General features: G+C 42.1%; 1 protein-coding gene across 5 annotated transcripts in view; it reads left to right on the top strand.

The window, feature by feature from the left end:
• trak1a (trafficking protein, kinesin binding 1a) overlaps positions 1–15,279 on the top strand; it is a 49,349-nt gene extending 34,070 nt beyond the window's left edge. For 4 of the 5 annotated variants that reach the window (XM_030071873.1, XM_030071870.1, XM_030071872.1 and 1 more), the window contains 4 exons: positions 1,370–1,701; positions 5,313–5,798; positions 8,154–8,256; positions 10,781–15,279. In XM_030071873.1, coding sequence (XP_029927733.1) covers positions 1,370–1,701; positions 5,313–5,798; positions 8,154–8,256; positions 10,781–11,831 — 1,972 coding nt within the window. In that variant the 3' untranslated portion in view covers positions 11,832–15,279. Of the gene's footprint in view, positions 1–1,369; positions 1,702–5,312; positions 5,799–8,153; positions 8,257–8,702; positions 9,087–10,780 lie in introns of those variants that run through there. The other variant, XM_030071874.1, reaches the window with a different exon arrangement.
• The last annotated feature ends 1,225 nt before the right edge of the window (positions 15,280–16,504 follow it).

Genomic DNA, 16,504 nt, shown 5'->3' with positions numbered 1-16,504 from the left:
ATCATTCTAAAATGGGTTTTGCATTTTAAGACAATTGATAGGCAGCTTGTGGCTAACATTAGTCAGTCACTTAATTAGTCTTCTGACAGCAGTCATTCTGACAATGAGCAGCAGGTAACCACAGGTGTCACTAATAACATTAATGACGGCTCTGTTCCAGCAGCCAGGGGCCTGGTGAAGCTCAATCTGGCTCACTTGGCACGACTCTGCTACACTTAAAGTGCCTGTGGCTTTGTAACCTCACAATACCTTGCAATTTAATATTCATGATTTTACAATAAAGTTTTAATAAAGTGGGGAGGAAAGATCTCAGATAATCATAATGCCTCGTGCTACACACCTTGGTCAAGTCCCAGCCATCTCCACCCTCCATCATGCAGAAGGCTGATGTAGAGGTAAAGTTAGAGGATGGCTGTTTGCCCCAAAACACCTCCTGGAATTTACTGTGACAAATGATGCGGTAAATTCCACAAATTCATCTGTGGATTCTGTGCTTTGTACATGGACCTTGGTGGTTAAAAACAATATGCATCACCTACAGTTTTGTGGTCACGGTGTTTTATGGGTTGAATGTTGTCTTGTCCGTCACTTTAAAAGAAACACAACCTTAATTAAAGTTATTAGTAACATCTGTTTACAAGCCATTTCATGACAAAATGGCTGCTGTGAAAAGGGTCTATTGCAGTTCCCGAGCTTGCTGTTAATTTGATGCCTTATATGACATTATGTATAGAAGCTCTATCTATCTAGTATGTATGTACTCACATTCTCAGGCTTTGTCTTCCACATGCAGCAGAAAGGCTGGATGAAGGTTCCACGAGTTATACCAAAAAGACAGAGACCTAATAATACCCACCCACCGTCCTCTCCTTGGTTTCTCAAGTTGTCTCTGTCTCTTCAAGTCCCTTCAGTAGTATTACTGAATATTGCCTTGCCAAGCTCCATATTTAGCTGACCCCTCGTTTTTCACCATCAATCATGTTGTGTTACCCTGAGGAAATATATTCTACAGTGCAGGAAGAAACCCAAGAATTCTCTGTGTCTGCTAAAATGGGAAATCAATGGAAATAAAGGAGCTGCATCATAATTAATACACTATATGCCAATCTTCTGGTTAGCTGTCTGCCCCAAGTTTTCAATATGGCTGTAAGGAGAGACAGGAAGTGACAATAGGCTGATGGCTGTCCCACTCAGGGAAAAGATAGGTGTCAGTAATTAAACAGATTGTCAATTTGTAAAGAAATGTGTGAATAGCAGCTGATCTAGTTTTTTTCTTTAGTTTCCCCAAACATTTCTGGTAAGCACAAAAAGGTTCCCCTTTCCCCCCCTCTCAAACCCTCCTTCCCTCCCTCTTCCTCCCTCTCCCCAGGTCGGAGGACTCTAATAAGCGTCCCCCTGGGACCCCAGGGACCCCGGGCAGCAGGGACCTGGAAGCAGCCCTTCGCCGTCTGTCTCTGCGCCGTGACAACTACCTCTCAGAGAAGCGCTTCTTCGAAGAGGAGAGGGAGAGGAAGCTGGCCTACCTGGCCAAGGAGGAGGAGAAGGGAGGTGGCGGAAGCAGCGGAGGTGGCCCGGGAACCCCGACGGAGAGCCTGCTGTCCCTGTGCTCACATCCCTCCTTCGGAAGCGTCTGGTCAGGATACTCGTTCACAGCGAGGTCCTACCTGCCCGAGAAGCTGCAGATTGTAAAGCCATTAGAAGGTGATCACTCTTCTCAGAGCCACAGCTCCCAGAATCCCCCACAGAATGAAAAACGGGGAGTTAGCAATCCCTCACAGAACGAAAATGAGGTTTTTCAGACTCAACAGAATCAAAACCAGCCCTCTCAGCACACGCAGCCAAATTATAATTGCATCTCTCAAAACACCAATCAGATTTTTCAGAGTCACTCACAGAGGCAAAACGAACCCCTGCAAAACCACCAACAGAAGCAAAATCTGATTTTCCCGAGCCACAGTCACTCCCAAATCTTTGGGAATCCCCGCAGCCCACAGAGGAGCTCCCAGCTGCTGGTGCTGAGCAGTGTGCCCAGCTCGCAGCCGCAGCTCTGGGCTCCTCTGGCTTTAGTCACAGGCCTGCTGGAGGTGTTGGAGCGGCAGGGAGGCAGTCTGAGTCTCCAGCACACCTTTTACTTCAGACACACACAGCCACGCTGCTGGTTTGAAATATAAATACAATATAAGAAAAATACAAAACATGACCGTGGCACTGGGACAAAACAAATGCCACAACATTAGCAGAAACACTAAGAAACTATATATTTTGGCCTTTTCAAAAAAATAAATAAATAAATAAAATAAAATAAAAAATAAAGCATAAAAAACAGCATTGCACTGCCATCCCCTGTGGGAGATCAGTAACATATATGAAAATCAAATACCATTTACCTAATTTTAGTACTTACATGCATGAGTTTGGTTTATTAGCTTTATAAAAATAGCAATTTACAACTGAATACATATTCACGTCAGCAGACCTGGCTTGAATAGTATTATTTAGCTGTATTAATAGCAGGTTTGTGTTTAAAACATGAACTCATATTCACACACCAAAGTTTTAAGACAACAAGCAGCATGATAGGTGATCGTATTTTTATAATGGATTTTATTTTATTGTAGGATATTTATTGTAACATTAGCAGATATTTATTTTCTTACCACGTTTAGAGTGTTGGTTGCAAGGTTATCATTTTGCACTTTTTGCCAGTTTTTATTTTTATTTTTTTTCGACTGTTTGATTTCAGTGTCAGTTTAGTTTTAATAAGGTGTTGAAGTGGGTGTGCCAGTTTTTATTAGTTTCAGTGTTTTAGTCTTTGTAACGTGGGATATTTGCCAAGGGCAAGATGCAGAAAGCTCAAAACTGAGCTCAAACTCAACAAAACATCAAGCCATTTTCAAATACTCATTCATTTACACATGAACAGATGACAGATGAACAACCAAATCAATTGACATAGACAAAAAGAGACATTTCTCTACGATACACACAGTACAGTTTTATTTTTTTTTCTGCAACGCCTCATTTTTATTTCAAACCTAGTTTTCATTAACAAAAATAATCTTGATTGGTAGCAGAATATGGTTGTCATAATTTGCTGTCAGAATTTTTTTCATCAACAGTATGGATTCATTTTCATATCTCACTTTCTCTGGAAAAATTTAGGATTTAAAAATTGATTTTCTTGCCATGAAAATTGGTCTCTTATTTCCTGTAGAGAAATTGGTAGGTAATTGTACTGGTGAGGCTTCCTGGCAGTGAAGCTTTGGCTGAATAAAATTTGCTGGCCGGGGTATCACGTGTCTAAATCCAGGGCATATTTTGTTACATATGTGCACACTATCTGTCGAGTCAGTTAAAATAAATTTCATGTCTTGACAAGATATTCTCGCCATGAGGAGGACAAATGTGAAAACACTGAGGTATACCCTGCTGTGTAGTGCCACCCAGTGTTCAAACTCAGAGTTGCACCAGTTGCAAGGTCAGCTTTGCAATTGTGACAAGCAGCAGTACTGATATAGATACTGACATAGCCTTTTTTCCCTCTTCCAAGACATGATATAAACTAAATAATGTCACACACTGTTTTATTTCAAGTCTGATGATTGGTTTTTAACATAATGAACAGAAGTAATACTCATATGTTTCATATATAATGAAATATATAATTTTCTTGGCCAGCTCAGAGATTATTTGCATGATATCGATCTGTCTTTATAATACTACCTGACTCCTCCTCTCTGTTGTCAACTTACCAGACAACAAAAAGCATATTTTTACAGTTTTTGGATGGGGATACAAGAGCTCTGCATCAAGAAAACTACTGTCTAGCTTATCTCAACCCCTCTCACTCCTGTCTAAATTTCTGTCTGTTTTTTCCTCTCTTTCGTTCGTTTTGGTTTTTGTCCTTTTCTTCCCACTTCACATGTTCTGTTTCTGCTCAACCTGTCTGTTTTCCCTTTGTTGACGATTTCTTGAATAAAATCGTACTAATTTTCTCACCTTCCTTATTTCTCATTCTTTCCCTGTCAGTTTGTTTCCTCTGTTTCCAGTTTAGTTAACTGACATCCTAAAGGAGCTGCATCATGTAAATGAAAACCAACTATTCATTGGACTTGAAATGAGACAGTTTTATTTGAATCTGTGTGACTGAAGTGCACAGAATGACATTTGTTACTGTGGCATGTCATTTACACACACACACACACACACACACACACACACACACACATACACTGGGTGTGTGACTGAGAAAAAGAAACCTGTGAAACTAGGTCATACCACCATGTACAAACATTCAGGCCACATATCTGACCTTCATGTATGTAGGCACACTGGCTCTTCCATCCATTTGTCCCTGTGTGTGTGTGTGTGTACATGTGTGAGAGATTGTGTGACTGTTTATATGCATGCCTGTGTCGCTTTGGATTTTTGTGCTCATGTGTCTCTGCTATCTGCCTGCCTGTTTGTGTGTGTGATTGTGTATATAATACCTCACAGTGAACAGTTTAAATATATTTACACCTTTCACATCCTAAATATGGAAACATATATACACAAAAGCTGCCAATATGTTTACATACAATATGGCACATATTATATTGTACTATTTACATTCATGTATCAAAATACAACAATAAGGCATAATGCATTCATAGTAATAATAATAATAATAATAATAATAATAATAATTGATAAACAAAGCTACGATTTGAATGATGCCAGCTCCTACAAATTAAAGATGACCATGGAAGTCAGTGCTGCAATACAAAGTAATCCATGCCTTTAGTTGTTACCAATGCTTGAGTGAAACCAAACAACATACAAATGCTAAAGTTCCCAACAGGATCTTACATGTCATTTCTTGAGGAACAATATAATTTCCTCAATGTCAGTTCAGTGGTATCATCAGTGATCAGGATCATCTAAAGTGCTGCTCCCTTGGACAGATTTAAAACATGACTCTTTGATTTGACATTTGAAGCTTAATTTAACATCTTCATCTAACGCCTAACAGCACAGGTTCAGTATTTAGGTCAGCACACTGTTCTGCAACAAAAAGGTGTTGGAACATTGAAGTAGCAAATGCAGCATCCCTTGAGTCTAGTGTTATATATGTGGCTGCCACCATCACTGCCAAAGCTTGATGCAAAGCTGTGAATGTCAGACCGTTGGAGGGTTACTGTTCCAAGTTGATCACACTGATGACATGTACATGGGTCTCATGAAGGGAAAAGTTGGATTCCTCTTATCTCTCATGGATTGGATAACATAAACTTCTGTTTGTTTGTTTGTTTTTCTTGGCTGGTCTCCAGGTTCTGCTACCCTCCACGCGTGGCAGCAGCTGGCCCAGCCCCACCTGGGTAATCTGTTGGACCAGCGTCCCGGGGTGGTCACAAAGGGCTTCCGCACCCTTGATCATGAGCAGGAACAGGAAGACAGCTGGCAGCTGGACCAACCAGAGGAGGACGAGGTGTCACCTGAGTCGTTTACCGGCCTATCGGGAGAGAGTACGGCATCCTCAGCCCAGCCCCGTCCTTCCTCTCCTTCCTCTTCACCTGCTTTCGGTCACAACAAAAATGGTGACGACGACGATGACAATGGCCAGTTAGAAATGTTGCACGGAGCAATGGGAGGAGTTAAGGGGGCATTTAGAGGAAAAGACGGACATGTTCTGCACATGCCCCCTCTCTCCTCAAGCTCCTCCCCTCCCCCTCCTCTCACTTCTTCTGAGATGAACGGGCAGGCGGACCTCAAGGAGCTCCAGGCTCTACAGCCTGGCGCAGTGGACAGCGTGCCTGGTGAGGGAGCCTCTTAGCTGGAGTCACAGCACTACAACCCCCCTACCCTCACCTCCCACCAGCCCAGGAGTGTGAGGGCAGGGGAGTTGAAGAGGAGGGGTGGGGGGAGAGCGTTCATTGCACTGGACATTTCACCGCCCCAGCGTCGTTTAGCCGTCCCCTCCTGCACGTTCACGCTCATGTGTACACACCTGCACACCTCCCCATCCCGCCACCAGACCTTGTGTGTGCAGCCCGGTCAAACCAGAGTACTTGATTTTTTAAATTTAATTTTCTTTGATTTTCATCTTCCTTAACTTTCCCTGTCAATAATTTGTACTTTCTTTCATTTACTTTCTTTCATTCACACATCGCTTGGTTTCAACCAATCGCGCTCATTTTACATCTTCCGCCATCCTCCACACCTCTCCTCCTCTGTCAGATCTCCTGAATGATCCGACTTTAAAGGGTCTAACACTTCACCTTTTACTGATCTCTAAAGGTATGACTTCAGGGTATATATAGTTTGCGTCTGGCAGAGCACTTATTAACTTTTTTCGGTGCTGATAGCAGTCTCTTTATATGTAAAATGAACTTTGCTATAGGCTACACCATTAATAATAGATAGTAAAATTTTGAAAACACACAGATGTCAAGAGGAAAATGATCCAGTTATACAGACTTGGATGATTAGTTTGAACAGCCTTTATTTTGAAACATTACTGTACCATACAAATACACACATCCATGCGTGACAGTGTTAAAGTCTAGTGTGTGTATGTGTGTTAGGCATTAGCGCAGCTGTCTGAGTCACATGACATCACATGACAAGTTAATATTGGAGTTGACTGCATTACCGTGGTTTAGGGTCACCTTCACATATATACACACACACACACACACACACGAGCGCACACACACAGCGGTGTTCTCAAAAACATGTTTTAGTGTTTGCTGGCCAATTGTTTCCACTTGTTTAAAACTTAAATGTAAAAAGTGAATTAAAGGTGCATTTAATCCAGTAAGTACATCTCCCAAAAACTGAATCACATAAATTCCAAACATGTGTTTAAGCACATCAGCCCATCATGTCTGTGAGATCAGTAATGTTGTGTTTCTGAGCCTTTAAAGTAAAACCTTGACATTGGGAATTCAATCCAGTATTTTTCTATGCTATGCTCGCACCATACGGTGGGTAAACTTTTCCACTGTGCTTTAGCTGTCCCTTAAAATTACCACTGATTTTAAAGAGGAATGCAAACAAGCTATTTTCCGGGTAACTGAGGCACCGTTGAAGAAACCATCTTCCCCCCATATCGTGTTAAGTTGAGAAAAAGAAAAGGCGGAGGTTAAACATGCCAATGGAGCTCAGTAAGGAAACAGGATTCAGTTTCAGAGCTCTGCAATACTGTATACATTCTGTCTTTCTCTGCTGGGGGATTACATGTCTGTATTGTTGAAGTACATGGTCAACATTTTAAAGCAATAGAAAAGAGCCATTTTGCCTTCAAAGGGAAAAAGCATCGACAAAATATTAATATGTTCATATGAGGAACATACCCTCAATGTTTTGTAAAGTGGCTATAAGCAACAAAATTATCAGGAAAAAATGAATTACTGCTGATCATATTTTTTAGTAATTACTCATCTCCAGTGCTTCAAAATTTTCTGTATATCATGGCCGTTCAGTCTGCTCTGCTCTGGGTGGCACCAAGGCCCGATCAGACTAGCTAAGAAGTGGATTATCAATCAGTTGTTGATACCATAACAAACCCAAAATATGATATATAAATATGTAGTTGAAGCTCAAAAGGCTGACATTGCCAGAACAGCCTGAAGATGTCACTGTTGTTAGTATTTCCTTATACATGTTGGGTCCAGATGTGCCTGGTAGCAAAGGCAACATACTGTGGAACAAAAGACAGCTTGTCAAAAATGAGTTCTGACACAGTATTTTAAAACTTGTAAAGAGGTCACTCACAAGGCAACTGACTCTTAAAATCAGCTGTCTGACATGGACTGCTAGATGTCCAGCCTTGTGCCTCCTGTGCAGACAAGTTGTGCAGCTCCTTGTGGACCAGCTGCTTTTTGCTGCTCAGTACTTTGTCAGGATTTAAAGACAGACTTGTTATGGTGTTTAACATTAAAATATGCAAGAAAATACAAATGCAGGCTGTTTAGGCTTAGGCTTGAGTCGCACACCACAAAACACAAAAAGAGTGGGGATTTAGGTGCTGGTGCTTTTGCCTTGGGTTGATGGTGTGAACTATTTTTCCTCCTCTTGGATTCCTCCTCTGCAGTGTTGTCAAAGTGTTGGATTGCTGTTTGGTACCTTCTGTCTCAATACTAACACTCTACCCTTCTCCTCTCCTCCAGTTAATTTCCCTGGAAAATGTATGTCCCATACCAGCTCCACCTACACCTTCACCACCTGCAGAATCCTCCATCCCTCTGATCAGCTGACGTCTGTGTCCCCCAGGTAAAACTCTTGTTATGCACCTTAATGGTTTATGTGTTATAATACTTTTGTATCTGTCATGTTCTTCTGAAAAAACGCCCTGTCTGTGTGTACGGTATATTGTTTGTGTATATAGTGTAGTGTTCTTCTGTAAACACTAGTTTGTGTTATGTCTTCACCAAGGTGTGCACTATATGGTGGAAACACTACTGCTGCATAGTTATAACTGTCAAAGGTTGACTGTTCTGTTTTGAACTATATTTATGTGTTGCAGCACAATTATCGTTTGACATTGTGACCTTGAGTCTAAGTCGTCACTCTCAAATCCAAATATCTGCTAGTCTCCCCCTAGATCCCCTCCCCTTAAATATTAAGGTTTTTCCAGGCAGGGCTTCTTTGATGGGATAATGTTTAGCTTACTTCATACTCCCCTGCTGATGCTCCTGCTATGTGATTGGCCTTGGCAGATCATGTGATGAGGAAGAGGAAGTGGGGTTGTATCATATGGTATTGATGGCCGGCGTAGAGCAGGCCCACTGAGCGTGCCCAAAAGCGTGCACGTGGGTGAGACTATGCATGGGAATGCATTCCTAGAGACTGTGGGTGTGTGTAAACCACTATAACTTCAGTAATTTGCTCTAACCCTCTTCTCTGTTGGTTCTCAAACTTAGATCATGATATGTGGGTAACTCTCTGAGGCAAAGCAGAGGCAGAGTGCTGGTCAGGCTGGCAGTGAAGACTAAACCGATGCAGATAGCACAGTGGCACCTAGAGAATAAGACAGAATCATACGCCTTTATTTGCCTCAAATGTTACCCGGTAACACATTATACTTAACAATATAGATTTTGACACAATGCTGTAACACAAGTCACTGATCAAATCTAATTATGAAACTATTTAAGTTGGTATAAATAATAAAAAATGTATTGTGTGTAACATTGTCTATACGAGCTATACTAAGTGCCTGTTAGCCTTGCTGCTGCTGCTGCTGACTGTGGTCTTCAGTAAAGTTGTTAATCATCACTTCAAAATCATTTGGTTGGTTGCGTCTTAGCTTGGCTTCACTGTGTGTTGATTGAGTTTCAATTTATCCTGTTTTGTTTATTCAAATGGGGCTACTGGTAACAAATGACTCAGTGGGCCTATGAGTTTTCATGCAGACAAAGAAAAGACTATTTGCATAATCTTTCTGCACTGCTGCCAAAATAGGAGAATCTGGGAAACGGTTTAACTGATGCATGACTCTTCATGGTGTGGACCTGCAGCATCTATATACACTACTCACAAAAAGTTAGGGATATTCGGCTTTCGGGTGAAATTTCAGGATGAACCTAAAATGCATTCTAACCTTTACAGGTGAACTTAATGTGACCTTCTGTAAACTTTTGAATGCACATGTCCAACTGTTCAATGTTTCAGTACTTTTTGCACAAGTTGCTGTTCTCCAACAAGGAGTTTAACGGCAAAATTCACATCAGGTGTTTGATGCTCCAGCTCATCGAGGTCGTATCATTAGGGAATGGCTGCTGGAGACTGGGGTACCTCAAATGGAGTGGCCTGCACTTTCTCAGACCTGAATCCCATAGAAAACCTATGGGATCAGCTGAGTCGCCGTGTAGAGGCTGGAGCTCTGTACCCCAGAACCTCAATGTCCTGAGGGCCGCCCTTCAAGAAGAGTGGGATGCCATGCCTCAGCAGACAATAAGTCGACTTGTGAACAGCATGAGACGTCGTTGTCAAGCTGTAATTGATGCTCAAGGGCACATGACAAGTTATTGACACAGACATTTTTTGTTGTGGTATATCCACCACTGTTGTTGGCTTTTGTTTCAAGAAATTGTTTGAGATGAGGAAATCACCAGTGTATGCTTCTACTTAAATGCCCTACTTTCATGATATAATATCACAGTAGCGTGAAGATTTTACATTTTACATAAATTTCACCCAAAAGCCAAATATCCCTAACTTTTTGTGAGTAGTGTAATTTCTAATGAAAGATTCCATGTAAAACACTGGGTTTTTTAGCCCGTTTATTAAAGGTGCACTACGCATAATTGCTGAGAGTCGGCTGAAATGAAGACCATTTGGACTCACCTGACAAAAACAATAATCATGGAATTGGATGGTTGATTCCACCTGGTTCTCATCACCTTACTGTCTCACTGATCGATTACATGCAGATTCCACATTTGTGTCAGTAGAGTCGAAAGGGTCCTCACTTCAGTCAAACCATGACAATTTTGTGCATTGCACCTTTAATTAGTAAATCAAGCCAAATCGTGTGTTAGGACTAACCGATGTTCTCTTTTTGTCTTGATCTCACTTATCTTTCCTCCTTGTCCCTCTCTTGCTTGCCGAATTTTCCTTGTGCGCCCTACCTTCTCTTTTCCTCCCCTCTTTTCTCCTGATTTCCTATACCCCTCACTTTTATTCCCTATAACCCCAAACCCACTTTCTCTCTCTCTCACCCATCCCCTTCCCCACCACCCTCCTCCTCCTCATGTCATCTCTTTCTTCCCTCTCCTCCTCACCCCACCTTCAGCCCAGCCATGGCCTCCTGTCAGAGCAGTGTTCACTCTGTCACTGCCACCCCCACCACCACCCCTGCCACCCCCTCCTACACCCCCTGCTGCACCCCGCGCCGCCTCTCCCTCTCCCTCTCCCTGGCCGAGTCCTCCACCAATCTGAGGGACTCCACCAAGACTACCAGCACCTCCCTCGGCCTGGTGCGCCTCCTCCTGGAGCACGGGATCTCCGCGTCGGTGTACAACCCCTGCAGCTGGGACCGAGGAGCCAACGCCACACCCACGGTTGGAGTGCAGGAACCGCCGAAGAACGACGACGCACACGCCGAGGCTGACGACAAACAGACGGCGAGACAAGTGGACGCCCTTCTCCGCCCCTCCACCCCTCCCAACTCCCCCATGCCCCACACCCGCTCCAAATCTTTCTCCTCCCCCGCCAGCTCCCCTGTTTTTCTGTTCAGCCCTTCCTATGACGACCCACCATACTATGACACCTTTCTGGCCTCCAAGCCGGCACGCACTATCCTGAGGGAAGTGCGGGGGGAGGCAGAAAGGGAGCGAGGGGGCCAGACAGACAGCGAGAGCCAAGCGGAGGTGTTGAATCTGCAACTCGTGGACAAACTGAAGCGCTTCCGTACTCTCTCGCCACTTGGAGCCTCCGTTTCATCCCGGAGCAGTTTACTGGTTCCCTTCAGCTCCACTGGACTGGGGAACAGTGCACTGGGCGGGGGCCTGCCAGTGTTGAATGCAGGGCTCAGGAGGAATCGCAGCTATCCTGCGATGGTAGGGGCCAGCATGGCTATGAAAGACCCAGGAGGCCCCCCCAGCACAGAGATACTCATACCACACACGCTGCCACAAACACAACACACAACATGCCCACAGGACACAGGCAAAACACATACTAACCACACACCGCTCAAACAGGACATGCACATACCACAGGAGACGGTCATACCACAGACAATATCAACCAAACAAACTCGACCCAATGATGCTTTATGTCACACATCCAACAACGTGCGACACAATCCCACCAATTACAATGATGATGAGATTAGGACATAAAAAGAACAATGTTATCAATCTACCACACACATCCTGCGGTACCATAATGCATGAGACATTACCACACACATGTACAAATAATATCACACAGCAACATACATCATGCAACCACACACACAGCCAAACACTGCAGGTATCCTTCGGCGATGGACGATGTGACCAACAGAAGAACAACGCTGATGACGGATGCAGTTCACCCACACACACACTCCGCTGAACAATCACTCATCTTACATAACTAAACCCCTACTGATTTATCGCCACGCTCATATGGATTAAAACCCAACAACCATCAATCACCCACAATAAAGGAACTGGTGATCAATGACCCAGTAGTGACTGACTGATACACTGTTGTTATACTGATACACTGTGTCAGGCCAGACTAATGATGAAGGAGCATGTTGCCTTCCTCTGTGTTCGTTTTAGTTGTACATACTGTATATACAATATACTGTATCATATATGGTATATTGTTAAAGGCTCAGTCTGGATAATTGAGTACAGTCCCCCAACCCACTCTTCAACATCAAATGAATTAAGGACTGACAGTTTCCCATGGTGAAACATTGATTTTAAATGTGTTTTTAAACTGTAACGGGGGTGGCCACACTGTGCCACTTTGTCTGTCTGTATAGTTCAGTAGTTTTCTGCTGATTTTTAAAGAGAGGGCTGATGATGCACCAGGTTTCTCTCCAATGAGATTGACAATTTTTGGCAGTTTTTCTGGATGGACCGATTCACCATCAACAGTTTGGCCAATAAGAAATTACAATAGGCACCTAATTCTACGCTTAAAGCTGTGTACTCCATCCTTAAATTGTCCGATTTACTATCACAGGATTATTAAAACAGCTAAAAAAGAGAGAGCCTGGTCAGACCCAGAGATGACTGTAAATTAGCTAGCTCGGTTCTTATTAGATTAGGGATTTATACCTCTAACAGATTTGGTGATACCTCAGACATAATTTCCGACACCTGTCATTTGTTGTGTTATTCGTTTATGATTGGTCAGTATTTGTTAATGTTGGATGTGTCATATTTCTTGCAGATGCGCCAGTGTGGCCGTCCTCTAAACAGTTTATGTCTGCATTGTTTTTAAACCTTGAAGTTGAATGGAATTTGTAATGCAACATCCGGTGGGACACAAAGAGATTATTTTCCACCAGCAAATCTTTACCGTATTTGTGCTTGACTGCAATTGATATGCTGAGAAAATTCCGGACTGGGCCTTTAATCTGTCCTCTCTGTATGACTGAATGTTCTAATGTGCCTAAAACAGCCAACATACTGTAGCTCATTATGATATTGGTTTGTATTTTCGTTGTTATTATTTAATTCTTATATTGTTTTGCCTTTTATTAGATGGAATGCAGTAGAGAGAGACAGGAACGGCAGAGAAGAGGATTTATTGCCCACATATTGTTTGCATGTAAACCTGCTGAGGGCGCAACCGCCGCCTCTTTCATGAATTACCTCCCGTCTCTCCTGTGATGTTCCTTGTGTTCTCTGTTGTCCTACCCGTCCTGTATGCTGTGGCACGATCTATTCCTGGCTGTCTGATGATGTCTCCTGTGGAGCATCCCCTTCCAAGAGATTCAGCGGGGATTATGTATCACATAAACAGTAATACAGAGCTAGGTCAGCTAGACAGACTCTTCTTAAAGCACTGTGACAGTCGGGAGAGACAGGCAGACATTCAGAGAATTTGCTTTTCATCTTTTTGGTGTAGCTCCACTCCTCTCCTGTAGGCCTGCAGCACTGTCTTTTCCGTTCTCATCTAGTCAGTATAGAACAAATGGGAAAGGGAGGCATCTGGACTCATTTGATTTGGTTGTGAGGGTCCAAGACCGAGGCATACCATAAGTACAAACACACTTAATGCCCCCAAAATCCCCAAGTTTTGTTTATCTTAACTTGCACCGCCTTGTGTCTCTAATTAAACTGGATATTTACAATGACACAAAATGGCCACCGTTACTGTAAACGAGAGCTGTGACGTCAGACGAGCAAGAAGGATTTTAAGTTTGCATAGACTGCTGCTGCTGTTCTGAGCTGTCACTTAAAACCAAAGTTACGTCCAAATAAGGAGTGGGCGGGACCAGGGGGCACCAGTGCCTGGCTGTTTCCAATGGATTTCACTAGAAATCACACAATGTTAGTAACACGGAGGTAACATTTTATGTTATTACTTGTTTTAACATTTTTATATATCACTGTCTCAAATCAATTTTTCAAAAGATTCAAGAAAAACAATTATTTCCAGTGATTTTTTTAAAAATTTTATTATTGTTGAGTCAAATCAGATGTTGGAGAAAATGTGTAAAGATTAACCAATGTGGCACCAGTGTGTCTCTTAATATCTTTATGATAGCAGCAAAATTGAATTGAGAAGCCAAACATTGGCTTTAAGCCAGTCATGGGTAGGGCTATACATAAGTACTGTATATGGAGTGTCTAATTATCCACTGTCTGTATGTAAGTGAGGGGGTATAATAAGAGACTGAGCTTTTATCTGTCAGCCAGTTTATTGATGATGGATTGACTGACTGACTGACTGACTGACTAGCTGTCTGTCTGGCTGACTGACAGTTATTGTGAATGGACTGAATGGCCGGCTCTGATGCTGGCAGTAATCTGTTGCAGTCCCTAATAATTTAGGGATTGAACTAGCAGTGTCAAATGCAGTGGGAGATTAATAACCATAAATATATTTATCAAATCTTTGGATATGAAGAAGCACACAAACAGCTAAATATCCATTGTTTTTGTGTAAGGCGAGGATTTTTGCTCCTAGATTTTATTTATCCTCTAACTTTAGACGTTTTGACATTTTGAATTAATTCTGTTATTTTTCACCGGGTTAGTTTAGTTAAAGTTCCTGTACTGGCACTTAAAATGCCTTGGTTAGGATTGGTAACATTTCTTTTTGAGGCAATGGGTACAGTTAGCTGCAAGCTTTTTATGCTGCCTGGTAGTTTGTTGCACATTGATGAGAAAAATAACAGACAAAATTCAGAGTGTTTCGAGTATCATGCCAAGTGCTAAGACTGACGCAATGAGAGGTGTGTGTGTGTGCGTGTGTGTGTGTGTGTTTGTGTGTGTGTTCCTTTTCCTGTGTGTCACTTGAATCATCTGAATGTAGGCTACAAAGAATAATTCTGCTGTATGTCCATATATATGTGTATATTGATTTAAATTATCAGTTCTGCTATGTGTTAACCCTGAATGGGAATTATTATTACATTGTAAATGCTAAGTATGCAATGCATTTAGTCATGCTAACTTTTTTTTTTTTTTAAATAAACTGTAAAAAAAGAAAACAGACAGGATGTTCTGATGCCTATCCAGAGTAAGAAGGGAAAGAGAAACTGTGTTCTGTTCAGGGATTTAAAGTGCTCTATTCTACAGAACAGACCGTCAATAAAACATTGTCACTGCAGAGAGAGAGCATGTTCTGTCTTAATTAGCAGGTTAATGTGTTTGAATATGTTTACTGTGCAAACAGTGAGAAAAGCTCTATGGTTCTGTAAGGATTGGACTCTCTCTCCCTCTTTAGGTCCCTCTGCTCTAAAGGTTGGGACAACTCGTGGTTGTGGTCATCAACTCCACTGGTGCCCACACTGAAATCCCCTTACATACGCACATACCCCTTTTTTCAAGCATCTAAGACAGGTTACTGCTTAAATTTTCACCCCCGATTACAGCATATAATTACAGTATATGATAGATTTGATGTATTGCATCCTCTCTCTAATCCTCTCTAATTCCAGTCACCCTCTCCCAAGATACTTTCATGTTGCCTACTCTGCACTTCGCATCCTTATTTCTATCTCCATCTCAACTTTTATGACTGCTTTGCTAAAACTAGTAAATTATTACACAGCTGTCCATTTCACAAACATGTTCTATTATTGCTACTATTACAGTTTTTGCCCACAGGGTGTCAGTGTGTCTCAGAGAACAGAACTTAAATGCTGGGATGAAAACATGATAAGGCCAGTTCTCTAAGCTTTCATAAATGCACTAAATCCTTAGGTTTTTCTGCTTTCTTACATGAATATGCATCCCAAATTTTGTCATTACCCACCCAGTGGAAACAGTAGTGAAGTTTGTATGTTAACCTAACATGCAACAAGTTTACAACCACAGCTCAAAAAAGATGTGGCCTTTCTTGAGAGATCCAAAAAGGGCGAAAAATTACCACAAAATTACTCCAAACAGTTTTCAGAGACCAAAATTTGCTGTGTCTCATGTGGCCACAAATTGCACCAGTTTTCACATATGCATGAGTGATAAAGACAAAATTTAGGTTTTGGCAAACTATTTGTGGGTTGGTGGGCATGTTCATATTTTTGCCATTATGCTGATTAAAAATGTCAGCGTGCAAGAACTGCTGAGTCTTACAGTATGAGGTATGCTATGCTAACTAGTTAGACAATGGGAAATTGAAGTACTGATGCTGTGCAGATGCTGTAGATTAGAGGCCGACATTTTTTCGGTATTCCTGTGGTGAGCCAGTTTCACTAATCATGATGTGACTGGGATGGGACAGGAAAAAAAGTCAACAGGAGTGGGTGGGACAGGAATTGTAAAAACACAACAGGTTAGCAGCTCTAATATGAATATACTTTTTATTTTGAACATAATGCTAGTCGTTTTGTTGTCTATTT

Source organism: Myripristis murdjan, chromosome 16 (genome assembly GCF_902150065.1).
Source record: "Myripristis murdjan chromosome 16, fMyrMur1.1, whole genome shotgun sequence".
NCBI classification, from domain to species: Eukaryota; Metazoa; Chordata; class Actinopteri; order Holocentriformes; family Holocentridae; genus Myripristis; species Myripristis murdjan.
The sequence above is the reverse complement of the archived record's forward strand: the minus strand, read 5'-3'. Positions and strand labels throughout refer to the sequence as shown.